Source organism: Heloderma suspectum, chromosome 4 (genome assembly GCF_057233095.1).
Source record: "Heloderma suspectum isolate Gila_16-S chromosome 4, 16-S_ref, whole genome shotgun sequence".
Classification (NCBI taxonomy): domain Eukaryota; kingdom Metazoa; phylum Chordata; class Lepidosauria; order Squamata; family Helodermatidae; genus Heloderma; species Heloderma suspectum.
The window spans coordinates 23659685-23687386 of record NC_139461.1 but is presented as its reverse complement, the minus strand read 5'-3'; the positions used below and the strand labels follow the sequence as shown (position 1 = coordinate 23687386).

The following is a 27702-nucleotide window of genomic DNA, read 5'->3' as shown; positions in this document are numbered from 1 at the left end:
TATTTTATGTATTTATTTATTTAAAACATTTCTATCCTGCCCTATATCATTAAGATCTCAGGGCAGCGTACAAATAAAATAAATGTAAACAGTATAAAACAATAAATAATTTAAACACCTGAAAACATATTAAACTATTAAACAAGCTAATATCAGTTAAAATCCAGACCAATAAAACAGTTAAAACAATGTGCTAGGGAATGCATTTAGCCCTCAAAGGCTTTGGTAAAAAGCCATGTTCTTACTTGGTGCCAAAACGAGACCAGTGTCTGCGCCATTTGGGCCTCCAAGGGGAGGGCATTCCATAACCAGAGTGCCACAGCGGAGAAGGCCTTCTCCGACATCCCACCATAGTGTATGTCTTTACTAGCTTCTGGCCCTACAATTTTTGTCATTGCATTTTCAAATGTATTTATGCAGCTATAAAAGCCAGAAAAGTATTTTTTGAAAATGATAAAATGCTTTTCACAGTTCTTCCGTGGTGCGGGGCAACCTTAAATTCTCAGGATTCTAAGAAGACTGCACAAAATATTTTCTCAAGCTGGGGAGGCCTTCCATCATCTATCCTTGCTGTATATGTAGTAATAAGCACTTAGTGGGTGCATATGTTTTTCTGGTTCCTTCTTTCATAATACATTGACACTTATTTTGCAGAGGCAGTGGAAGGGATCGATAGCCACACAATTAACGGCTATATAGTTCATGACTTAGAAAGCAAATCGGAGGTTGAAATTCCTTACCCTACCATGGCAGATGGCCAAATACACAGTGGAAGAGCATTCCATCATGGGCGTTTCATCATGGGTCTCCGAAGGGCAGCCATGGCAGAATCCAAGTAAGTATGGCAACCTAAAATAATAAGATGCCTAGTAAGTTAGCATTACAGGCCTAACTTATGCATTGTTTGATGGAGGTGCATCCTTCCATTTTGCTTGTTTTTGTTTTTTTTTTATTGTCCCCCTCTTGTTTCTTTTACTTGGTCATCACTTTTATTATATAATATCAGCTAGAGGATTCATCTTAGCCATCAAGAGTGTATTGGTCTTCATACAGTCTTGCAAGTAAATTTGCAGAAATTGCTAGCCCGGAAACATTTTTACTACACCACCCAACCAAGCATTCTTACTTTTTGTCATTTTTGACACACTGAAACCTGAAAGAAAGGAATAAGACATTCTTTTTTTTTATAATTTGAAAAGGCTTCCATGTTGAGTCACCTAGAGGTTAGGGTTTTCCTGGAAACAACTCAAGTGCATAAGCACTTGGGCTTTCAGTAGATTAATCAATTAAATGTGCATATCACCTGAAATTTAACATAGGTGCATTTTTGAAATATTGAAAGAATTGTGTGAGAGCTTTCAGTTTAATAAATGAAGCTGCTACACTCATATTTAATATATTCTTTTTTCTTTCCCAATCACAGTAACGCACCCGCACCAAAATGGCCTAAAAAAGCAACCCATACAGTTCTAGTTTGTAGTCCTACCACTTAAAACCAGTGTTTGCTTGATTTAATTAACTAAACTTTAAAAATATTTATTTATGTGCTTATTATAGGGATTTATACCCCACCTTTCAATCAAATTCCCAGGGCAGCTTACACATTTCATCCAGCAAATACAATGGCTGCATGTCTCCTGCTGTAAAATCGGTATTTTCTGCAGCACACGGGCAACATCTTAAGTTTTAAGCTGAAATCATTTTTCAAGAATGGTCTCTTTTCTCAGGTTTCCCAAACTGATTTTCTTTCACTGTTGATTTTTCCTTGTTGACCTTTTAACTTCCTCCTTTTCCCTCTTCCTTCATTTGTCATGTCTTTTAGATCATAAACCTTTGAGCAGGGCCTTTTGTATTTTTTAATGGTAAAGCACTTAATTGTGGGTAGAAATAATAATTATCATGACACGTATGTGTCTTTGAAACATCCATGTGCATGAATCTGGGAACCTTTATGGGACCAGATTTCCCAGACTTGTGTATGTAGGTGTTTGCTGCAGGAAACACCAGTGTAACTCTGGTGAGCCTATGGCAGTTGTGTTTGCTGCACAAAGTATGAAGCCAAACAAGCTCTTCTTCTAATACTATTTAATAGTGTTTGTAATTGTTTAAATTGATAGGGTTATAAATATAATAAGTATTTAACGCAAGGTCCTACTAGATACCATCTCTTGTGCAATAGTGACATTTGGAAACTGGAAAAAAAAATAGGTGTTTTCCCTCCTGGGAGGAAAAGGCGGAATAAGCTCCAAATAAAAGTATGATAAGGGCATGCAATGTTTCCCCTGAATTGAACTGTTGCAGCTGAGCTTGAAACTTGCATTTTCCCCAGTCTGCAAAAAGTTTTGCTTTTAATTGAACTAGGAACAAACTAGACATGATGTTAAGGTGTGTTGTTGTTGTTGCTGCTGCTGCTGGATTGGGAGCTGAGAGATCCGGGTTCTAGTCCCCACTTGGCCATGGAAGCTCACTGGGTGACTTTGGTCCAGTCATAGACTCTCAGCCCAACCTATCTCACAGGGTTGTTGTTGTGAGGATAAAATGGAGAGGGAGAGGAAGAGGAGAATGTAAGCCACCTTGAGTTCCTTGCAAGAGGAAAAAAGGCAGGATAGATAGATAGATAGATGGGGGGAAAGGGAAGTTCAAGCCTTCGCCTCACATTGATTGCCTGATGCAAATCACTCTCATGGAGCTGCTATTAGCTGTGGATGGGAAAACATATAGGCACCCATATTATGTCTCTATATTTTCCCCTCCTTGGCTAGTAGCTTGGGGAAAATTTGGAAAAGGGCCATGATTCAAGGTAAGGGGTTGACCCCCCTCCTACTGCCTGTAGCCCAAATCCAAATCACCTTCCCACGTAATGCCCCTCACGCTGTCCTAAAAATCTCAGATTAAAAAAAAATGCTCCTCTTCCAAAGGTGGTATTTGCAAGAGATCATCTTTGTGATGAGGATTCAATTCTTCATAATTACCTATGATTTTAGATAGTGTTTAGACATACCTCTCCCATGTACCTCACAGCACAGGTTTATACTGAATCATGAACAGTCCAATCCTCTGGGTAGGCTAGTTGCAAGTTTTCTTGAGTCAGTCTTGCTTAGGGATTAAGGAAAGGGATGGAATATGTCAAATCCTCTGGCCTAGCAGTGGTGATCAAGCTTTTTGGCAGAACAAGTCCCTGGTATGAGAACATATGACTTGAACATAGCACCTCAGCAAAGTTCAATCTGCACTGGTTAGCTACTGAAGGTGCTGATAGTTGCCTTTAAAGCCCTAAATGGCTTGTGATCTGGTAACCTGAAGGACTGCCTTCCTGCCGTATGTTCATCCCCAAATGTTTCTTTCAACATCTGAGGCTCTCTCCAGGTTCCCCCACCAGCTGAACTATGGCAGGTTGTGATGCCCTCCCTTGGGAAGCCAGCCTAACCCCAACACTGATTGGTTCCCCCTTCGTTTTTGATTTGCTGTTGCTTTAGTTTTGATGGCATGATTGATTATTTTGCTGTTTTATGCCATTCTTTTTATTTTTTTGTAATTTGTTTTTTATTGCTATAATATGACTTTATTTTGTGTTGTAAGCAGCTCTAGTTTCTTTTTGAAAAAAACTGGACGTAATTTAAAAAAAACAATAAAAAGAGAGGATTTGACACATCTGATGCCTGCTTTTTTCCTTCCCTGCCTTCCCAACCTGCCCTTTCCTCCCACAGCCCTGTGATCTCTTATAAATATTTATACCGACCTTGTGGGTGGGGCTCTATATGTAATTATTGTGCCACATCTGTACAGATCTGATTACTGTGGAGAGTGTGCTAGCATAACAGCAATTGTCTTGCGTTCCCCCTTCAGCAGTGGCTGATCGGAATAGATGTAGCAGAAGAAGCCTGTCCACCTAAAATTTCACTCTGGAACCTTGAGATCAGATTCCTGTATATTTTGTGTTGTGCTTCTAGGTTGTTTTAGGGCTATGTGTAACCCTTGCATAACCCATGCTACTCGGGTTTGCATGACATCATAAACCATAGCGTGTGGATGTGCTGTGGCTTGTATATTCAAAATGGTGGCCAGCACATAGTGCAAAGCCCCGTGGGTTAATTAACCCACAATGGCTTAGTGTGATGTGTGAACTGGCCCAGTGTGTTTCTAGTATCTCTCCTCCCCTTCTTTGTCCCCTTACCTGCTCTTTCCAGTCTGGCACAGGGGATAGGACTAAGGAAGATCATAATTATGGGTCCATCCTCTCCCTCAGGAGCAGGAAGACAGCCTCTGCAGTTGGTTCTGTTCACAGAAGCACGTTTTCGCCTATTACAATATAGGGTGCTCCTCTAGGAGGAAATAACTGCTCAAATTGCAACCCTATGTAATTTGAACCACGGTACTTGTATGTACTTTTTTTATAAGGTGTCTACTTTTTTTCAGTACAAAATTCATCGAAGGGACCGTGGTGCAATTGCTTGAAGAAGATGAATGTGTAGTTGGAATTTTGTACAAAGATAAAGAAACTGGTGACACAAAGGTGAGACCCAAGATTTTCTAGAAGGGTGGCCAAATATTCTAATTTTTCTGGTTGAGGTGATCCTATGCCAAATTAAAGCAAGACATAATTATTGTAACCATAACCAAATAAATAAGCACAATGAGATCACTAAAAATCTAGGATCAGATTAGATGACTTGGTATTATTATTATTAGTCTGTATATTTCTGATCTCCACCTTTCACAGTGTGGATATCGCTTTAGGGCAGGGGTCCCCAACCCCCGGGCTGCGGACCAGTCCATGGCCTGTCAGCAACTGGGCCGCAGGGGTGTGTGAAACCCCCTCACCTTGGGTCCGTGGGGGGGGGGTGATCCGTCCCTCCCCACCCCCCGGAATCCTCGCCAGCCCCGGCCAGCTCTGCTCCACGGCAAGTCCGCAGACCTGCCGACCGGCTCCGGCCGTTATGCGGACGCCATTTGTGTCCCTGTTCTGCAAGTAATAGGCTATGTAAATCTTTACGTAGCTGATTACTGCAAAGAATAGGGATGCAAATGGCGGCCGCATAGCAGACGCCATTTGTGTCCCAGCGGCTGGAAGTCCACCAGTGGGAACCCCCCCCCCCCCGGTCCATGGAAAAATTGGACTGGTCCCTGGCGCCAAAAAGGTCGGGGACCGCTGCTTTAGGGCACTTAGCGCAGAACATACAGATTTGTGGGGGAAATAGTAGTTTTGCAAACTTGTCCTCAAAGTCATAGGATTTTTTTTAAAGTGACAAAACAGCAAGGAAAACACAGTCTGGCTGCTGCCTCCATAAATCCTCCATAGCCATATGCTAAACTGTTATAACATGGAATATTGACAAATATTCTAGCTGCTTGAGAGTAAATTGTTCAGTACTGATGGCCTAATGCAAGTGTAGGGAACCTCAGGCCCATGGTCAAATCTGGCTCTCCCCTTCCCTGGCCCCATCCTCTTTCCCCCAACCCCAATCTTTCGGTGGGCTCCTGGCTTTTGTGCAGCCTTTCCCCATTCTAAAAGATTGAAATGCTTCTCCTAAGGCTTGCTTGCTTGCTTGCTTGCTTGCTTATTTATTTATTTATTTATTTATTGCATTTATATCCCGCCTTTTTTCCTCTTGCAAGGGTCTGGCATCTAGTTACTGACAGTAAGAGCTTTAAGCTAAAATGTGCTGGTATTTTTTTGTTTTTGGTATTTTGGCCCCACTCCCTTTGCCTTCAACTCTGCCCACCACTGGAATGCAGTCTTCAAGAGCTTCTCTGAAACTGAATTCAGCTCCCAGGCTGAAAGAGATTCAACACTTCTGGCCTAATGACAGAAAGGGCTTGGGCCGGGTATTGCTGGTGGGAAGAATGGGACAAAGCAGGGAGGTCTGAATTTCCAATATGTGTTCCACTTCCTCAAAGTTTGCTTCTCTGTATGGTGCCTAACAACATTAGGGGAAAATTGGACAGAGTTATGTTCAGGAAAGGCCCTCAACACATAGTATGTGCTATTGGTGGGAGAAGGTGAAGAGAGGTGAGAAAGGTTCAATTTAGAATAAGCCAATCAAGATAAAGTTTTCTGTAAATTTTCATGGACCTGCTTCTCACCTATGTAGCACTTTGAGGAGCAAGCTGCCAAAGTATTGCTTTTTATTCATTCATTTTATTCTGCTGTTCAACCTTTCACAAGAACCCAAGTGGGTTTATAATAAAAAAAAAAACCAAGAGTCTCAGTGTAGAGGAGAAACACAATGTATCAGCCTAGTATATGACTCAGCTTCTAAGATAGAGGGGTGTGTGTGTGTGTGTGTGTCTATATCTTGTGCTTGCAGGAAACACAATGTAGAGAACAATGATCAACAAATACTCTTGATAAATTAGCACAAGTCTCATGTATGTATATGTCTCTTAAGCAGGAGACATATACATGCCATATTGACCAGCTCATCTTTCCTAACAGCCCTAATTAATCTTATCAGTAGCAGGTTCTAAGTTCATTTTTTCAGAAGATGTCTCATTTTTTTCAATGGGATGTTTCATGAACTTTAGCTAGAATAGCTAAAGGGCACGATCTGACAGCACATGCTGCATCTAAGCAAGTCCAAGTCTGCTCAGTGCCTGGATGGGAGATTACCTGGGAACCCCATTTATCCTGCCTTGAGTTCCATGCATAGGAGTTTGCCCTAGGGCGCAATCCTATGTTGGTAGTCTGCCAAGTATCCTAATGCTGGAGCTTGTGGCACTTCAGAGTAGGAGGCAAGGAGGCTGAGGTGAGCATAGGAAGCTGCATAAGGCAGCTTCCCCAGTCTCCTCCCCTTCCTGCCCCTGGGGCCACCCTCTTTTCCTCATCTCCGCGCTCAGGTTTTGAGTGTGGAGAGGTAGTGGACGTGGTTCTCTCTGTGCCTGCTATGAGGGGGAGGGGGCAGGGAGCATGGTTTATTGGCTTTGAGGTTGGAGCCCTGGCCATAGGATTGCTCTGTAAATCGCTTTTGCAAGAACAGCCATAATAACCTCTTTTCAGTGCAGTAATATTCAGTTTCTTGATATAAGCCAGTCTCTTGATATAACTTGAAGGAAATGTTGATTATGAAAGACAACATACTTTGTGTGCTTGGTAGAAATATGTAGAATTCTGTAAGTTGTCAGCAAGGAAGGCTAGAAACTTCAGGTCAGACTGAATTTTGGACATTGTAGGCTTTTAATATCAAATTTAATGTGAATATATAGCAAAGGATATGAATCCAAATCCAGTATCACTCCTACAGTAACTACATGGGTATTGATTGATTGGCCTGCAAGTTTTGATGACGGTTTGATGTGCATTCAGTGCACATCAGACTACGCCATTCACATGTTGGGTTGGTACACCTTGCAAGGGGCAGCTTTGGGTCCCCAAAAGGCATGCAGTACATGGTATCAGATTCACAATATTGTTACTGGAGGAAAAAATAACTTCTTTTTTTAGGCATGCTTCTTATTTGGTGTTAAAAGACATCATAGCATGCTGCTGCCAGAAGTGCTGCAAAATGTTAAGTACACTGGCAAACTTTAAAATGGCATTGAAAACTAAAGTGGGGCTAGAATGGTTTCAGGAAGTGAAATATGGCACTGTTTAACTTGTTTATTGCCTTTTCTTGTAATCCCTTTGTTTTGCAGGAGCTCCATGCACCCCTCACAGTTGTTGCTGATGGTCTCTTTTCCAAGTTTAGGAAACATCTAATCTCCAGCAAAGTTAGAGTCCCATCTCATTTTGTAGGATGCCTTTTGAAGGTAAGTATTCCCAAAAAAGCTAGGTGTGCTGTTATCCAATTTGGATGCTTAAAGCAGATACAGTGATCAAGATGCATATTTCAAAGTAGTCCCATTTAAGTTTTTAGTGTTATTGTCATTCGTGTCCTCTTATAATATTTATCTCATCCATCCTCACAACAACTTCTGACATAAGTGACTGTTGCTGTCATTTTAATTGTGAAATGAGCCTGTGTGTTCGTAGTTTGCTGAAAACTATCCATTGAATTTATGGCAGAGCAGGAATTTTTTTAGAAAAGGCGGTCACCTTCAATAACATTCTTCTTCTCTCTGTCTGTACAGAATTCACCTCAGTTTAAAGCCAACTATGCTGAACTTGTTTTGGGGAATCCTAGTCCAGTACTTATCTACCAGATTTCTTCCAACGAAACCCGAGTCCTTGTTGACATTCGAGGTGAAATGCCAAAGGACCTTAAAGAATACATGGTTGAAAAGATTTATCCACAGCTACCAGGTAAAAATATGTGCATAGGAAGTCAATATTACTGACATGCTCTACCGCTTGAGTTTATGTATATGTATTTCTTTTGATGCTAGATTGCCTTGTGATTGGAATAGTTCAGTTGCCCAAATGGGATGGACCAATGGGTCCTGTTTAGGCTTGTTGGGCCACGAGAGTACTGGGCAGAACACCAGATGTCTGTAGTGAGACCAAGTGGCTGATAGCTGAGGAGCAGGTTGTTAGGAGATTAGGGGAAGAGAGACAGAGTCCCACTTCCTACATTCAGTATGTGGTAAGAACATAAAACAAGCCATGCTGGATTAGACCAGGGGTCCGTCTAGTCCAGCACTCTGTTCACACAGAGGCCAATCAGCTGTCAATCAGGAAGCCACATGTTCCCCAGCAACTGGTGTACATAGGCATACTGTCTCTGGTACTGGAGGTAGCACATAACTATCAGGACTCTGTTCACACAGAGGCCAATCAGCTGTCAATCAGGAAGCCACATGTTCCCCAGCAACTGGTGTACATAGGCATACTGTCTCTGGTACTGGAGGTAGCACATAACTATCAGGACTAGTAGCCTTTGATAGCCTTCTCCTTCAGGAATTTATCTAACCCCATTTTAAAGCCATCCAAATTGGTGGCCATCACTACATTTTGTGGTAGCAAATTCATAGTTTGACTATGCGCTTTGTGAAGAAGCACTTCCTTTGATCTGTCCTGAATCTCCCACAAATCGGCTTCATTGGATGACCTGGGTTCTAGTATTATGAGGGAGGGAGAAAAATATCTCCCTATCCACATTCTCCACACCATGCATAATTTTGTACACCTCTTATCATGTCTTCTCTTACTCTCCTTTTTTCAAGCTAAACAATCCCAGTTGTTGTAACCTTCCCTCATATGGTAGCACTGCAGTAGCTTGCTGGAGAAGTGATAGAAGCCTTTCCCCTTCATTATGCAAGTGGTTACGGTCTACTGCTCGGCGATCTAATTCATGTGATTTCTCCTCCCCCTTCAAAAAAAGCAGAGGAAAATCACATCAACCAATCCTCTGTGCAATTGGGTACTCACACAATTGGCCTGTTTCGTACTTTAGGTTATCTGCATGCTAGAGGAGAAATGCTCACACACTCCTTCACTTCACTATCACGCTCCTGTTTCAATGTACATACGAACCAGGGCAGCATCCCTGCTTTGAGCCATAAGACCTTGGACAGCTCTGGAAGACTGCAGACAACTTCCTCTAATGAATTGCAGAGCACAATTATAGGAATATGGGTAGTATCTAAGGTTAAATTAAGTCCCACTCATTTCAGTGGATCTACTATAACTAGGACTAACAAACATTTGATGCTACCTAATATCTGAGGGTCAAACGTGATGAGAAACTGGGAGATCCATGGCTGGATCTCCCATGGATTTATTTTTAGTTCGGAGCCACTAAGGAGCCTCCCTGCCTCGCCTCAGATTGGGCGAGTGGTGCTAGGGAAGGAGCGTTTAACTCTTTTCTCCCTCTGCCCTTTCTCTGATATAAATCCCTTCCCACTCAGCTACTATTAGCCCAACTGGGGAGAATGTACCCTGTATACCTGGATTACTATTCAGGACCATGGAAATGTCACCATCCAAGGGAGGAGAGTTAACAGAGTTAGCAGGGGACTCTGGGCAAATGTTAGCAGTGGGCAAATGTCTTCCAGGGAAACTTGTCTGGTATTACCAGTCTTCTCATGGAAGAACATCTGTATTCCTTGGAACATAGGTCAAAAATCACTGCTCAGGAGAATAGTCTGTTCCCAGAACCCACATCTTCATTCTGTACTACAACTTTTAGTGCTGATTGATAGAGACACGGGCATGTGAGAGAGAAACAAGGGGATTCTGTAAATGACTAAACCAACACACATAGAGTTGAGGCCCATAAGCAGAATTATCTTCTTGCTATAGCAAGTGTCCGCGGTCTTGCCAGCTCAGTCCTAGCAAATGTTCGTGTTTCTAGCCCCAGGTGGCTATGATGGGGAGGTAACAGCGACTGGGAAATGAGGAGGATGGACTTCCGGTTGGAGCCAATGCTGCCCTTGCAGCATTCCGCGAAGCCTCCGCGGGACGCTATCTCAAACAGCTTTTTAAAAGGTTGAAATACCTTTTCATCTCTCCCCTGGAATGAAAAGGGGAGGCAGGAGCAGCGTCTGGATGAAGTTTTCGAAGAACAGCTCTCTCTCCGTCGTAGCGGGGGGGCTGGACTCCGGGGCTAGTCTGCCAGAGCTTAATCATCACTCAAAGCTGTTTTGAACCTCCTATCTAAGTAGGAGAAGTTAGGGCTGACGTGCTCCATTGTAGTTTGTGGATTAAGAAATACCAACAATATTTGAGGAATGGATTAAGAAATATCAACAATATTTGAGGACCTGCAAAATCTGTTTGAAGAGAAGGATGGCTACATCAAGACGAAAAAAAGGATCTCCGCCTACTCCCCCCATACCTCCTTTGGCAAAGGTTTCAAAAACCGAAGATAGAGGGAAGTTACTTGCTCTGATAAAAACTTTATCTTCACAATTTGCTGAACAGGCTAAGGGGTTGGATACAATTCAAAATTCCATCACTGCCCTGCAAGGGCCTGTGAATTTAATTAGCACTTCTTGGCAAAAAATGGAGGCGAAGGTTAACGAACTGCAAGATCGGGTGGCAGGGAATGAGATTACGTCACAAGCTTTTTTCAACAATTTTTCTGTCAGAATTTCTCGGAGGCTTTTGTGCGCAGGGCAAATGTATTAAAGATTTACCTACTGAGTAAATTTGTCTACTTTTGTAGATAAGTTCCTGCATGAGATACTCCCTGTGCCATCTGATTATTCATTTGATATTGAGCAGGCATTCCATGTATCAAATGCCAAAGGGACTGGCTATACGATTATAGTACAACTTGCAAGAATCTCCACAAAAAATTGTATCTTGCATTTGGCAAGAGAGGGCGGAAATCTTTTTTGGAAACAAGATAAAGTTATGCTATTTCTGGATTACAACAAAGAAGTTGCTGATAAAAGAAGGCAATTTAGTAAGGCAAAAAATCTGGCAAAACAAATGAACTTACAATATCACTTAAAATATCCTGCTACATATTGCATTTTTTCTGAAGGCCAGATGAAGAAATTTCTTAATCATGAAATGGCAGAGGCGTGGCTCAATGGAAAACCGCGTGAGATTTCTGTTCCAGCCCCATGAACTGGAATCTACAAACATGTTTTGTTAACTGGTTATGTTTAGTCTGTAAGATTCAGGCTAGGCCAGAGATAGTTGCTCATATATATCTGTCCTTTTTTTTCCTCCCATTTTTCTTTCTTTCTCTCTTTTCTTTAAATCCTTTCTTTTTAAAATGGATATGATATACTGTACTTAAATTTACTGTTTGAGGGTGTATAGAAATGTGCACACTCATTTATATATTTAGTACAAAATACATTAGTGATTGTCGTAAGATTGCTTTTAAGCTTTATTTTATATAACATGATAAAATTTCGTAGTTATTTGTTATTTATCCTTTTTAATCTCCTTCCTTTTTAATTACTATTATTATTATCATTATTATGAGATTGGTTAGTAAGATTCTTGGCTGGTTAAATTGTGAAGTTTTACTATTATATGTTAGCTGAAGGGCAATATATGGTTACTGGAAATGAATTGTAGGCCTGTTTCCTTGCTATAAGACTGAGGATATGATATTGAAATGTAAGGTTGATTATTTATGCTGTATTGAATTGTAATATTGCCAATGTTATAGGTATAATTTTTAAGTAGAATGGGATTTGAAGTTTCTGTGTAATGGAGTTTAAATTTAATCCTTATAAATAATTTTTTATATTTTTTTCGTGCTTTCTTCTCCCTTCTCCCTTCTCCTTTTTCTGTTTTCTTTTTTTCTTTTCTTCTTTTCTTTTTCTCATTTGTTATTGCTGTGTCCTCTTAAGAATACTGTATTGTTGGGAAATTCTAGTTACTGATTAGGTTGTTGGTACCGTTTATTTCATTTATAAAGATAAATAGAATAAAGTATTTTTAAAAAAAGGAAATGAGGAGGATGGTAGAGTACAGCCTGTTTATTGTGGTAGAGGCTAATACACCCTCTTCATGGTCAGCAATGGACTTGGCAATGTGTTGTCCCTTCTTGAAGAGGTGTAAGTTACATGTCTATTTTCCGAAGCACGCATCATTTCACAAAGGCATAGGGGCATAATCTCCATTTTCTCATCTCTTTTCCTCATTTGTCACAAAGTGACAGGGGCAAAATGACAAAGATTGGACGTAAAACTACATCTGACTGGTTCATTGTTGTTACATTTTTGTGATGAGTGCTTTTTAATATACAGTATACTCCTGAACCTCTTAAAATGCAAGGTGACCTTAAGGAGAAATCTTGCACAACAGCCTGTTTCCCCAATAGATATACTGGGAAAGTGTCTTAAAAAAAAAAAAAAATTAAGCAGAATTGTTGCTGATGGGCAGCCTGGAGTTGTATGTCCCAGTTTCAGAGGCCTAATGAGCAGACTGTGGCATACACTTATGTGTATATGTGTGGGGATGACTTAAGAAAGACAAACAAATGTCCTTTTGAAAAAAAACTGGGGGGTAGGGAGATGAAGAAAGCTTGAGAGGTTTTTTTTTAACATCTGGGTCCTCTTCAGAACCAGCAAGACATTTCCCCTTCAGTCAGAGATTGGAGGACTTTAACTTCCCTTGTTGAATATGGCTTGGACAATTAGTTCGATGCCATTTATTCATTCTTTTGTCTTGTCGCTGGCTAGATGCATTCATTCAGCCATGAGTTGGCCACAGTTGTGCTTTTGAACAACTCCCAGTTATTTCAATCAGGTATGCACAGGAGATATTCCTGGTACTTGCTGCTCAGAGCTTCTTGCTCCATCTACATAATTTTTAATTCTAGGTAGCTCTGTTTGAACAACCATTCTGAGATGTCTGCTTAAAACACTCATCTTTGACTAGTCACTGGTAAAGGTTTACATTTTTGTGCTAATTGTTTGGATGGACTTCAAGTGATTTTTCTCAGGGGATTGAGGTTGATCTTTGGCTCATCAGAGATCTGTAAGCGGGCTGCCAAGTTGCCTTTGTTCCCTAATGACTTTTGAGGGCAGCATGGCGCTAGGTGGTTTGGTTTTCTCTTCTGAGTCTTGGTCAAAAGACAAATGTTTGGAAATGACTGAAATACTGTCTTTTTGTTTGTTTTTACAGGGCACATACAGGAGCCTTTCTTAATAGCTCTACAGAATGATCGTTTGAGGGCCATGCCAGCAAGCTTCTTGCCTCCTTCCCCTGTTAACAAATCAGGTCTGTGAGCAGAAGAGAGCATCAAAAGCTGGAGGCTTAAGTGCCAGTGGGATTAGTGGCTTTATTTTTCTGTGAATTGCACAGAATACCCCATGTCCCATGCCATATCATGAGTGTCTTTTGAAAGACCTCTCAGTTTCAGACAGCGTGTTCATTTGTTCAAGGAACACAAACCCAAAGGCCTCCTGGGTTTGCATAGATGTTTGGATCTCAGCCAGAAATTTTGTTGCATTTGCCAAGGGGGTTGTTCCTCAAACTTTAGGGTAATTCCCTTCTAAACAAACTAGATCTTCCACATCAGCCTTCCCCAACCTGGTATCCTCCAGTGTTTGGACTACAGCTCCCATTATCCATGGCCATTGGCCATGCTGGCTGTGGCTGATGGGAGTTGCAGTACAAAACGTTTGGAGGGCACCAGGTTGGGGAAAGCTGTTGTACACCACCACAGTCTAGAAATTTCATTGGGTGAACCTGCCTTATATACATATAAACAGACTACAGTAAATGTCAGAAACTTGATGAACGTTGACATTTTACTAGTAAGATTTTAGGAGGCCCAGGGAGAAATGTCAAGAATGTGTGTATTATGAGGTTTGTTCTCTGCATTGTATCTGTGGCATGGAAATGTATATTTGTTTATGAGGACATGATAAGGAAATTGATGATTAGACATTTAATGAAGGCATTCAGAGTTGGCATTTACTGATAAATTCCATTTTTCACCAAAGTTCTGAAAGTTCGCTCTGTCCATGCACATGCACATACTGTTTCACTTGCCTGATCAGCTTGCACATGCTGCGTATCTCACTGCAGCTCCTATGCACCCCTCCTCTCCCCACTGCAGTTTCACCTCCAGCTAAGGTAAAGGTGTCCCCAACCAGTCGTGTCCGACTAGGGTGTGGTGCTCATCTCCATTTCTAAGCCGAAGAGCCAGCGCTGTCCGAAGACGCTTCCGAGGCCAAATAGACCCTCCTTTCAGCTATCCGATTAGAATTTCAATCCACCCTTTAAATCCATTAGATGGTGGAAATGCAATTTGTCTTGTGTGGCACCTTAAAGACTAACAGATTTATTGTGGCATAAGGTGTTGCGAACCAGAGATGCATCTGAGAAAGTGGGTTCTGGTCTATGAAAGCTTATGCCATAATAAATCTGTTAGACTTTAAGATACCACACAAGATTCTTTGTGGAGTGCTTGTTGGTTTACTGGCTGCTTTATTTGTTTCGGGGCTTTGTTACAATTTGTAAATCCTGAAAATCCTAGTAAAGGAGTGAATAACTACAGCACAAAATGATGAGAGCATACAGGAGGAATGCTTGCAAGTGTGACCGACAAATCGCTTCAGAGTGTTAACATAAAATTGGCAAAGCACTCTGCAGTGCTGCCTCCTGTCACGTACCTGTAAAATCTCCATGACCTGTAAAGCATTTTTCTTGCGTTGCCAAACGTTTACAGGTGACACAAATTAGATAGGTTGGATCTGCTTTAAAGTAGGGCTGAGTTGAAAGTTCTCTCCAGAATGTTTCCAGCAAGAATTGACAGGGGTTGTGCGCATGTGAGGGCTTCAAGGAAATGCCCCACACCACTCACCATTTTTCCTGCCACTGTTTTATTTCGTTGTCCTGACATCGATGGTACTCCCAGAGCCGGATGACTGCCATTGTCCCCCCCTGCACCAGTCGGTGCAGAAGGGGCGAGGAACCTCAGCCCGGGGGCCAAATCTGGCCTGCCTTTGACCCCAGGCCAGCTCTCCTGGGCTCCCCAGATGGCTACCCCTCCTTCCCCTGGTCCCATTTGCTTTACCCCAACCTCCGGTTTGGTGCTTTCCTGGCTTTTGTGCAGTTTTTCCCCCGTTCTAAAAGGTTGAAATGCCTTTTCTAAGTCTTAGATACTGGCAGTAAGAGGTTTAAACTAACGCATGCTGGTACTTTGGGCAATTTTGGCCCCTCCTCTTTTGTATTTGGTCCCACCCACTTTTGCCTTCAGCCCTGCCCACCACTGGAATGCTGCTCCCGAGACATTCCCCGAAATGGAATTTGGCTGTTGGGCTGAAAGAGATTCAAAATCCCTACCCTAGAATAAGGGCAGGAGACATTGCCTTCATTCCGATTGGGTTCATGACGGCGCCACATCACATGAAGCTAGTCAGCCTGAGGGCAGGACTTCCTGCCCTCGTGCTAAGGGCGGCTAGGAAATCTAATGGCACCTGTCAACCACTGGGAGTCCCAAGAGTACCATTACTGCTGGCAGTAAGTATGCCGCATGCTTTTCCCACCCCAACCTACCCCACCCCACCCCGCATCTACTTTACAGCATATGAAAACGGGTAGCAAAGTTGGGAGAGGCATTTTGATTCATGGACTGGCTTAGTCCTGATGAAATTCTGGAGACTGAAATACCTGAAGTGCCCGTGTATTTAAAATGCTATAAATTGCAGATGATAATCGTAACTAGTGTTCGGAATGTCATAAATTTTAAACAAGCCTTGCAAAAGTTCAGAACGAATTCCAAAATGCTGCACCTGTACGGTTGTGATTGACTTCAGGAGCTTTTGCCTTTTAGGAGTCCTTCTCCTGGGAGATGCTTACAACATTAGGCACCCTCTCACAGGAGGAGGAATGACTGTTGTTCTGAATGACATCAAGATATGGAGGTGCCTGCTGCAGACCATTCCTGACCTGTATGAGGATTCTGCTGTTCTGCAGGTGGGTCATTATTTTGCCATTCCTGCTTTCCCCCTTTTTGTATTTTGGCTCCATTTTCAGGTAGGATTTATTTTACACAACTTCAGGTAGCTATTTATTTTTATTTATTTTTAAAGTGTCTAAGGGTACAATCCTATAAATGTTTAGACAGAAAAAAGTCCTACAACTCCCAGCATTCCCCAGCCAGCATAGGGGGATGCTGTGATTTGTAGGACTTTTTCCATCTAAACATGCATCGTATGCAGTTGAGTTTCCCGCATTTGGGGAAATCGCAGGAGTCGGCACACCCAGAGTGCAGTGGATGAGCCTCACCCTGGGAAAACCACCTTCATTGTCATGGTGTCTCTGCCCTCTGATGACGTCAGTGACCAGGCAGGTTGGTGAGGGAGAAGGCGCTCTCTCAGATATCCTGCTCCCAAGTTTAGGGCTTTATACACTAGTACCAAAACCTTAAACCTGGCCTGGTAGCGAATGGGCAGCCAGTGCAGTTCCCTCAGCAAAGGAGTTGCATGCTGAAAAGGGGCAGCTCCCGACAACAGCCGAGCTGCTGCGTTCTGCACTAGCTCCAGCTTCCGGAGCAGCCTTAAGGGCAGCCCCACATAGAGCGCATTGCAATAATCCAGTCTTGAGGTTACTAGCACCTGTACCACCGAGGCCAAGCTATTGCTGTCCAGGAGAGCCCGTAGCTGGACAACCAGCTGAAGCTGGTAAAAGGTGATCCAAGCCCCCACGGCCACTTGGGCCTCGAGCGACAGTGATCTAGGAGTACCCCCAGACTATGAACTTGATGTTTCAGAGGGACTGCAACCCCGTCCAGAACAGCCTATCTACTGGACTTGGGAACTACTCACCCATAGGGCTTCCGTCTTGCCAGGATTTAGTTTATTGGCCCTCATCCAGTTTATGACTGCGTCTAGGCACTGATCCAGGACTTGCACAGCCTCATCTGATTCAGATGTCACAGGGAGATAGAGCTGTATGTCATCAGCATACTGATGGTGCTTTGCTCCAAATCCCCTAATGGCCACTCCAAGTGGCTTCATATAAATGTTGTACAACATTGGGGACAAGATAGTAACCTGTGGAACCTCACAGTTCAGTTGTCCAACGAACTGGGAGGATTACTGGGAGGTGGGAGAGAGCAGTTGTTAAAATGATAAAAACCCCAGCTCTCCCCCCAGCTCCAGCTCTCCTCACCAGTAGCAAAGCACAGAGCATCCAGTCCAGTGTCCTTCCAAGTCTCAACAGCACAGCTGCTTCTACCTCTAAAGGGGCCTGAAGGTTTCAGATGACGTAGAGATAATGCTCTGCCTCAGCTTGGTAGTTCTTTGGCAGGTGTTCCCACTCAGCCAGTGATGTCAGTCCAGCAAACTGGGAGGCAATCTTATCCTCCCAGATTACTGAAATAGGTTTGATAGATTATTGAAATTAGTTGAAGCTGCAGTGTAGAGTTCTCATAGAATCATAGAATAGTAGGGTTGGAAGGGGCCTACAAGGCCATCGAGTCCAACCCCCTGCTGATATGAATCTGCTAAACAGAGGCTATCCTGTCTAGAGCTGTGCGCAGATGGCCTCTTGAAATTCTCTGCTTATTTATGCGCATAGAATTTTGGGAGATTATTTCGCCAAATTTCTCCAGGGGAAGGAGAAATTCTCAACAGTTTCTCACAGGTAGGGCTCCCCATTGGTAGGGCTTGTAGCACAGCTTTTTTCTTTTTTAGTAAGGGGTTTGAGATTTTTTGTGCTGCAACAGCATCAACTGTTTTGGCAGGCTGGTCTCCATTTTGCATCTCCCACAATGCAGGTGTGTGTGTGGGGGAGCGGGGAGGGCAGTTTTGTGCCAAGCTCCAGGGATGAGGTGGAGTTAGTGCTTTGCCAAAATCTGGCCTCCAATTTCCTTAAAGTTTTCTTCCCCCATGAAAAGGGTTCCCATGGTTGTGCCTCATTCTCATAATTTATGTTGAATTTCTTTTGGTGGAGTTTTTGAGCTTACCTACTCACAGCTAGCCTCCCAGGCTGCCTGTGCTTTCTGATCTGAAAAAGCCCTAAGGGGGGGGGATTACCTCATGGTGCCTTAAACTGGGCTTCAGTTGAAGTGTAGGAAGCTGAGGAAGCTACAAGCTGCCAAAGAGATTATTCTACCATGAAAGACAGGACACGTGCTCATTCCTCGGCCACCTCCAAAGTAAGGTAAGCCCAAGAAACTCAAACCCAACCCTTGAGAATTTCTCAGAAATTTCTGTAGTATTGAATTTGTTTTCGAAAGGAAGTTCTGTTCTATCAAATTGAATGAGAATGGTTGAAGAAAATGTGGGAGAAATTTTCGGCACAGCACTAGTCCTGTCCCTTTCAGTAAAGCATTTGCAAAAGTCTTCTGGGAAGGAACTGCTTCAGGGTGTGCACACTAATTGTAGACAGACTGGAATAGCTTATAAATAAGTTCCCTCACGTATTCTCTGGAAAACTGCGAACTTACTAAGGTCAAACCCACGGCCATCTCTCATTAATCAGTTGCTGTCTGCTTTTGCAAGAGGTGTTTGCCAAATGTTGAGGATAAGTCTGTTAATAGCTACTATTCATGATGGCTCTGTATTACCTCCAGGATTGGAGGCAATATGCCTCTGCATTCCAGGTGCTGGGGAACACAAGTGGGAAGGTGCTATTGCGCTCATGTCCTATTTGTGCAGCCTTTCCACAGGCCTCTGGTTAGCCACTGTGTGAACAGAATGCTGGACTAGGTAGGTCTTTGGTCTGATCCAGCTTATGTTGTTTTGAAGCAATTGATAGTTAAATGACAATGCTGCAGATGCCCAAACAACAGTCATACATTGAGGAGCGTTCCATGTGAACCATCTCCATTTTGGGAGTTCTGTAGTAGTAGGAGTTTTCCAGCAGTTTATACAGGTGTGCCTGGGATTGTTGCATTCTTTTATATATATATATATATATTAATCACGGGTCTATCTAAAGAGCAACTCACAGAATGATTCAAGTTGCAATTCCAAACAAAATTAATAGAGAGTAAGTCTCATTTAACACAGTGGACTTAACTTCTGAATAAACATGCATAGGATTGGGTTGCACTGCACAAGAAGCTCCACAGAAATGTGATCAGTCAGGTATCAGAGTTGAGAAAGACTTCAGCTGGGAGCTTCCAGTGTCACTTTCCTGAGATGTCAATGGATTCATCTGATATCCACCCATTTAAAGAGACCTCTATGCTAAAGTGTAAACAAGATCTTTATAAATTCTCCTGAAAAAGTCATCATAGCAAAATCTGTTAATTGCTTGCTGGATAAGGGATCTCAGTGGAAGTGGACTCTTTGGCATGATGAAACCTTTCAGAACATCAAGTTTCCTTCGACTGTATTTTTGAATCAGATGAGCAGGGCCGCTGTCCATTATATATGATGCCTTGCCGTTTGGGGCTGGAGCTGTCTGCTTTCATATGGTGCCTGAAAGTAGTGATGTACCTATTGGCTTTTACTACTGTGGTGCTGGAGAAGACTCTTACGAGTCCCCTGGACTGCAAGGAGGTCAAATCAGTCCATCCTAAAGGAAATCAACCCTGACTGCTCATTGGAAGGACAGATAATGAAGCTGAAGCTCCAATATTTTGGCCACCTAATGCGAAGAGAAAACTCCCTGGAAAAGACCCTGATGCTGGGAAAGACTGAAGGCAAAAGGAGAAGGGGACGGCAGAGGATGAGATGGCTAGATAGCATCACAGATGCAATGAATATGGACTTGAGCACGCTCCGGGAGAGAGCGCAGGACAGGAAGGCCTGGTGTGCTTTGGTCCATGGGGTCACGAAGAGTCGGACACGACTGAACGACTGAACAACAACAAATGATCTCAAACTGATATCTGAATTCATCACAAGCCACACCTCGGCATTTTTACTTAAGAGAAGCCAAACCCCATTTTGTCTCCCACTGAACAATGCTGAGGCATCACGCTTACTGTCTATAACTTCACATTCATATATGAATCTGGGAAAACTATTGCTAGTACCAATGAATTGAGCTGCCCACTGTTACAGATTGTGCTATTCTACAATCAGTAGAACTTGTCCTACCCTGGCATGTGTACTCAATAGGTGTGGATAACCATCTGAGAAATTGCCTAAAGAATTCAGACTATTTTCCTTAAATCAGCAGGAACTGTCTGCTCAAAAAGCTTGTTTCATATAGAGGAATGATATAGTAATTCCAGGACTGGGATGCTTGCAAACCTAGGCACTGCATAGATGAAAGTGATAATCAGAAGCTACGTTTGGTGGTCAGGGATGAGCACTGGCATAGAAAAGGCAGCAGGTATCCAGTTTCCTACCACAACTGACCTGAGTCACCAGTATTCCCTTGGGAAATGGGGAAAGAAGCACTGGTCGTGCATCCAAATTGATTTTTCTGGGCTGTTTCAGGATAAGAACATTTAAAATTTATTGTGGTCTCTTACTCAAAATGGCTTAATTAACTTAAGTCGCATTCATTTCAATGGGTCTACTCTAAGGACTTACGTTGGATACAGCCCCTGGGGAGCTGCTGCCATTAAAAGTAGACAAACTTTGCTAGATGGACCAAAGGTCTGATACAACTCCATTATTTCCATAGGTGTATTGATATAATTAGCTGGTATTATGAATCCTTGTATAGATCATTGGAGACCACTGGGAACTTATGCCATCATCTTAAAACATCAATAAATGGTAGAACACTTTGGGTATCAATGTTACATCCTGATGCCAGCAATGGATTGTTTATTTTTTTGCAGGCAAAAAAGTCATTTTACTGGACAAGAAGAGAGTCCCACTCCTTCGTAGTGAATGTTCTTGCTCAAGCACTGTATGAGTTATTTGCTGCCACAGACAGTAAGTACATTTCCGAAAGGTACATCTTCATAAACTCTGGTCCGCAAAGCTCTGATTTAAGGGGTGCAAGGCCCATTGGCATGAAGGTCCCACTGGATTCATCCACAAACTGCTTGTTGCTTTAGCTACACTCTGGCAGGCTTATAACTTGCTGCCTAGGGCAGAGGCATACTATTTGTCATGGAAATTATTGCCCGAAACAGCATTTCTGTGGTGTGATTTCCACATGCAACTTGTGACATTTAGAATAACTTACTGTATAGATCAGAGGTAGGCAACATGGTGCCCACTGGCACCAGTGTGCCCCGGACACCTTCCTTGGTGCCTGTTGAGGCGCCCTACCACCTCTGATTTATATTAAAGCTAAGCAAATGCCTTTCTTATTGGCAGTTGACATTGCTTTAAAGCAAAGTGAGGGCCCCCAGTTGCTGCTGTCTTCACTTTCCATGAATTCCTGGCTGTACATGGGACTCAGAGACCTGGTTTTCCATGATCATTTTCAGCCATGGTGGTTTAAGCAAACCACCATGGTTTGCTGCATGTGCTGGGCGCCCATGGGCACCTGTTCCATAACCCAACCCCCATTTGTAGGTTGTCGTGTCATCCGAACCCAGTGAGGGTGGTTTGTTAGCAAACCACCACCTCTAAAACAGCCTATGGGTTTTGGAGTGGTTTGTTAACTACGGGTTCGGGTGACACAGCCACCTATGAGCAGGGGTTCGGTTATGGCACGTAAGCCTGGCAAGTGCTGCAAACCATTGTGATTTCTTCAAGCTACCATGGCTGAAAATGATCATGCAAACCCACCCAGAGACATTTCTAGGAAATGACTATGGTGGGAGGCTGCAGGCTGACACCTTGCTCTGCAGCATGTCCAGCCAATAAGAAAAAAAAAGTGGGGGAGTGACCCCTGTCACTGTGGGTGGGTTGGGGGGGCTAGAGAGCAGGGGGGGCTAGAGAGTACTGGGGGGCTAGAGGATAGTAGTAAGCCTGCTGATAGGTCAGGGAAGCCTGTGGGGGAGCCAGTGTGTGCCGTGGGGAGGCAGTGGGGGGCTGGGAGCAACCTGGGGGGTGAAGGGGGTTGTGTGCTTGTATCTTGGAATGGATGGGAGTGCGTGTTTGTAAGAAGTAGAGGGAGAGAGATGGGGTTTAGAGAGTCCAGAGAGAGGGGAAATTTGGGGAGGGGGGGATCCTGAAAGAGAGTGAGTGTGTTACTTCATGTGTTTGCAGTGAGGAGAAGTGAGGGATATCAGCATGCATGCTGCGTGTGTGTGTGTGTGTGTGTGTGTGAGAGAGAGAGAGAGACAGAGAGTCGGAGACAGAGAATGCATGCATGCATGCAAAACCCATGGCAGCTGTTTTGTGGTGGTGCCTAGGACAGTGTCTCAAATTTCCAAATGTGCCCACAGTCCCAAAACGGTCGGAGACCCCTAATATAGATAGATCACTGCCATTACAAACTCAGATGACAGCAAGCCCTTAAAGAAGAGTCCCCTTCCTTCCCCTTTGCTTTAGAATAATTGATATTTATGCTTCAATCTTATTTCCCTCCCTCCCTCCCTTGTCTCTCTAACTCTTAGCAACATACCCATCTACCTGCAGGCGAGGTTATCTGCATTCTGGTCCCTATCTCCAACCCAATTAGACCCCACACATGTCAATCTCCTGTCTCTCCTTATTAGGAATCAGCCTCTCTCCTCCTTCATCCTTCCAAAACACTAGCACATTGCCCCATCTCTCTCTCAGTCCTCTCTCTATCCACAACCCTATCTAGAATGAACTAAATAGCTGCTGGTCCTCTTCAGATGTACTTACTTTTTATATTTGTCTAATGAACCATATATTTGATTTATCTCTGGCTGGTTGTCTATAGCATTTTCCCCACCTGGGTATCCCAATTCCTGTCATAGTGCACTATGATGCCAGGCTAAAGACTCAAATATGTATTGTTCAAGTATACATGTGCATGACTGCAGATGAGGACACCTGGTAACATGTTTTCTACATATCAATTTAATGTGGTAAAGATATCATTCAAAACTATAGGAGAAGTTTTTAAAAGGAAAATTAGAAATAAATGTGTGTGACTGTGTATGCTGCAAGATTATTCTTCATTTAAAAACTCATTTCAGTCTTTTGCTTGGTGTTTTTGTAAAGCAGTTTCCCCGTTCATTTGTTTGACAGGTTCTCTGCATCAGTTACGGAAAGCCTGCTTTCTTTACTTCAAGCTTGGTGGCAAGTGTGTATCTGGTCCAGTGGGATTGCTTTCTGTGTAAGTTGGGGACACATAACCTTTACTAAAGTGGTCATCAAGACAGTAGCAGTTAGCACAGCCCAGGTCTTGCTTTGGGAGTTTGGAAGCCCAGTGAAGCCTGCTTAAGCACTGGGGATCAAAGTGAGGGAGTGCCCCAAATTCTTCTGCCTAGATAACCAATATAAGCAAGCCAAGCCATGTGCCAGAGTATTTTTTTAAAAAAAACACATTTAAATTATTCATTATTATTTAGGAACATAGGAAGCTGCCTTATTGCCCATCTAATGCAGCATTATCTACTCTTGAATGGCAGTGACTCCCCAGGTTTTCAGGGAGATGGAGGTTTTTCACATCACTTGCTACTTGATCCTTGTAACTGGAGATGTCAGGGGTGGAACCTGGGACCTTCTGCATATAAAGCACCTGCTCTCCCCTTTGAGCAGTGGTCCCTCCCCTTTTAAGCATCTAAAAGAAAACAAGGCCCTGTACAATATGAAACCCAGAATTAATAATAAAAGAAGAGACCCTCACATGCATGCACACAATCTAAACAGAAACGTGAGGAAAAGGAAAGCACAAAGGGGCAAGGAGAAACAGTGGAGGAAGAGAGATACTGAATGACAGTATCTAGTTAATTGGAAAAGATGCATGAAAACAGCCTTAGGGCCAGCACCTGAACACTTTGGGTTGTTTGTGGGTCAACCTGATCAGGAATGGCTTTTATGCTGTCGTCAGTGGATCTTGACAATGATGCAATTTTTGAGTTCTGCCAAGTGCAGCATGATTGTTGGAACACGTGAACCATGCAAAGTGCTTGGGCTTGGATGTCACACTAATAACTTATGGATGAGGCGTAGGTTGTTTTGCGACCCAGAAGTGGCATGAACGCTCTGTGAGTCTCGTGAATTAACTGTGAGTTAACCCTGATTTGCTGCTGTGACCTGCAAACCAGGTCTTACGGTGCTTCTTGAAGATTGGGACGGACTGAAATGTACAAAAAACAATGGCTCCTTAGCAACCTCCTCCATTTGAGCATAGAAAAGTTGGCATGGAAAAGCAGAGAAAACTGATGAGTAGTAAAATATCTGATTTGTGTTAGCACTAAACCTTCTACGGGAAGGCTTAGAAAGAAGAAAGGAAAAAGTAAGGGCTGCCTTTCAAGGGACTTCATTATCCAGTAATTTCAGTGGATGACTATTTTTATGAATTCTAGTATTTTGCTGATACTAGATGATTTCTCACTGTTTTTCCTCTTTCCCAAATCCTTCTCTACAGCTTATCACCTAAGCCTGTTACCCTGATTGGCCACTTCTTTGCTGTTGCATTCTACGCTGTTTATTTCTGCTTCAAGTCAGAATCTTGGATCACAAAGCCACGAGCAATTTTCAGCAGCATTGCTATACTGTACCGGGCTTGCACCATCATACTTCCACTCATATACTCTGAAATAAAGTACCTCATCCATTAAATTCATAGAGACAACTCTGCAGCATGCGGAAGAACGTAAACTCCTCACCCACCCTGCCTTGTGGATGTGGGATGGGTTCTGTCCTGTCTCTTACGTTAAAGAAAAATCAGGGTTTTTTTAGGACCTGGTTTTAGTCTGTGATTTTTTTACTCTATATTTTCCTTATATGGAGAGAGGCAGCCTGCTGTATACACATTGTTGGTATGAGATCTCCCTGCAATGGTAATTCCAGGTATACGGGCACATGGGTAATCCTGCCAAACAAAGTGACGTCTATGTAAAGAGCATCCTAATCCATGGGAGTGAGAGTGTGTTACTACAGCTCCTAGGAATATATCCACAGAACAAGAGAGCAAATAACAATCTCTGATCTGATAGCTGTCAAGCTCTTCCACTTTTCTTTGACGCCCAGGTCTGGGGCTCAATGTTACACAAAATTCCATAGTGCGAGAAACCCTGCCAGAACAGGAGATGGGATGTCCATGAATTGTTGGCCAGCTGTCACTGAGGTGGTAAGCCCGTTTCTGAGCTTGAGGCTGCAGGTATGGCTTGAATGTTCTTCCATACCAAAAAACCTCACCCTGCATATAGAAAACTAGCTTGTTAGGGAGAAAGCTAGGCTACAACCCTTCTCCCCAGCATCTAGCTTTTTATGTTGTGGGATTTATTTATTTTTGTATGGAGGAACATTCAGTCATGTTGACCCCTACCTGAAGTGGTGCTGCTCAGATACAGAGTTTAACTTTTCAGTGAGAACTGGGCCATTTTTCAGGCTTGTTTGAGTCCTACAATGAACCCGGGATACCTATGTAGTGCTGGCTCAGGCATCCCTGCCGGTACTACTGATAGCTTTTAAATCAGGGATGGGTAACTGTAACCTTCCAGATGATGTTGGGCTACAGCTTCTGTCATTCCTGACCATTGGCCATGCTGGCTGGGGCTAATAATATCTGGAGGGCCCCAGCTTCCCTACTTCTGTTGTAAGAGCTTATTGTGACGGCATTATGCAAACGGAATGAGTTAGCTATTCGTTACTGAGAGATGAGTATATGTGTGCGTATATGTATATAACACACAGGAAGTATGTGAGTATGATTTCTTTATGCAAATGAGATTTCTAAAAGAGGTAGATGTTTACAGTGACCACTATAAAGAAAGATGATAGCTACAATGCTGATCCCGACAGCATTATTGGGCATGGCCCCTTAATGTTAATGAAAGCTAATGAAACAAAGAAGGGGCAGCTCGAGCCATTAACTTGGCGGGGGGGGGGGGGGGCTACTGTTACCTGTACATTCCTTTCTTCACATTTCCTATTTTGATGTGAAACTTTCTTCTATGGTCAAGATACAATTTAAATGTGTTACATTCTATTAACATCCTTTGCCTCTGTTTTGCTTCCTCTAATATAAATACTGGGTAGCTTTTCTTTATTTAAATACAATTTATTTTGCAGGGGGGAAGAGGGAGGCACAGCATTGGGGCTTTTGGTGATTGAGAAGGGGGAGATATAAGGCATTACTACAGCACAGAACTGTAGTAAATCCTTTCTCCCTAACAACTCCTTATGCAGCTTTGAACCTGCCGTCTCTGCTCCTATTGGGCAGCGTTCCCCATGCTGGCTGGGGATGATGGGAGTTGTATTACAGCACATCTGGCAGGCACAAGGTCAGGAAAGGCTGCCCTACAGGAACTGACTGTGTTAGTTGCTACACTTAAAAGGATGGGAGTTTTTCAGAATGAGTGATGTAACAGTGATAGCTGGAGCTGAATGGGTTTTTGTTTTAGATCCTCAAAGTTTGTGCATCAGTGAAACATAACGGGAGCTTGTGTGATTCACAATGTGTCTATATTTAAATATAGTGGAATTGTTTATAAGTGAACTTAGGATGTTATGTTGGTAAGCAAGGGGCAGCTCACACCAAGTCCTTTTTATGAAAATAAATGCAGTGCTGCAGATGAATGCAGCACTTGAAACACATGGTTCAGCAGCTGTGACCTCAGTAACTGCTGTAGTTTATTTGTAGATCCTACAGTTCACATTAACATTTTCGCCATGGAACCATGGGCAGTTGTGTGGCTGAGGAAGGAGAAACTGTGGACAAGTTCTTGCTAAAGCCTGTTCTTCTCAAATAACTAGCTGACAGTAAAACTGTTGGACTACTACTTGAGGCTGCAAGGGTACATATCAGGGATGCGAGCCAAATCTGGCCCTCCTGGGGTCCCAATCCAGGCCTCTGGGGTTTCCCAGAAGGCCCCACCCCATCCCCTTTCCTCCACTGCTGATTGTTTAGTGGTTTCTTGGCTTTTGTGTGATTCCCCCCCCCACATTCCAAAAGGTTGAAATGCCTCTCCCAAGGCATCATTGCTGGCAATAAGAGTACTAGGCTAAAATGCACTGGTGTTTTGGCCCTGCTCCCTTTGCCTTTAGCTCCCCCCTGTTTTGACTTCAGCCCTGCTCGCCGCTGGCATGCAGCCCCTGAGAGCTTCTCTGAAATTTGGCCCTCAAGTTGAAAGAGGTTCAACACCCCTGGAATATGTATTCTCTCCGTGCGCCCACCTAATTGACTGTTTCCCAGTAGGAAGAACAATCCGTGCACTTAGAAATTTAGCATGTCAGGGGGAAGACTAAATGTCCTCACTGACATTTAGTTTTCTGTATGCAGAGTTTTTATTTGGGGGTTCATTCAGTCGTGTGATCCCTCCAGCCCCCAATCCAAAGCGCTGTAGTCTAGGAACAGTTTCCCCATGTTTGCTGTTTCTGTAGACTAGCTCCGTCCCAAAGGGTGATAGCCAGCCCAGTACTGTTTTTTTTGGTAATGTGCACATACGGAAA

At 43.2% G+C, this 27702-nt stretch overlaps 1 protein-coding gene across 4 annotated transcripts in view; it reads left to right on the top strand.

Moving 5' to 3' along the window:
• SQLE (squalene epoxidase) overlaps positions 1-26848 on the top strand; it is a 37703-nt gene extending 10855 nt beyond the window's left edge. For 2 of the 4 annotated variants that reach the window (XM_084847975.1, XM_084847976.1), the window contains exons 3-11: positions 655-835; positions 4417-4513; positions 7633-7746; positions 8068-8239; positions 13472-13567; positions 16131-16273; positions 21048-21144; positions 23329-23416; positions 24674-26241. In XM_084847975.1, the coding sequence (XP_084704101.1) occupies positions 655-835; positions 4417-4513; positions 7633-7746; positions 8068-8239; positions 13472-13567; positions 16131-16273; positions 21048-21144; positions 23329-23416; positions 24674-24866 (1181 nt within the window). In that variant the 3' untranslated portion in view covers positions 24867-26241. Of the gene's footprint in view, positions 1-654; positions 836-4416; positions 4514-7632; positions 7747-8067; positions 8240-13471; positions 13568-16130; positions 16274-21047; positions 21145-23328; positions 23417-24673 lie in introns of all 4 variants that reach the window. The other 2 variants (XM_084847972.1, XM_084847974.1) reach the window with 2 other exon arrangements.
• The last annotated feature ends 854 nt before the right edge of the window (positions 26849-27702 follow it).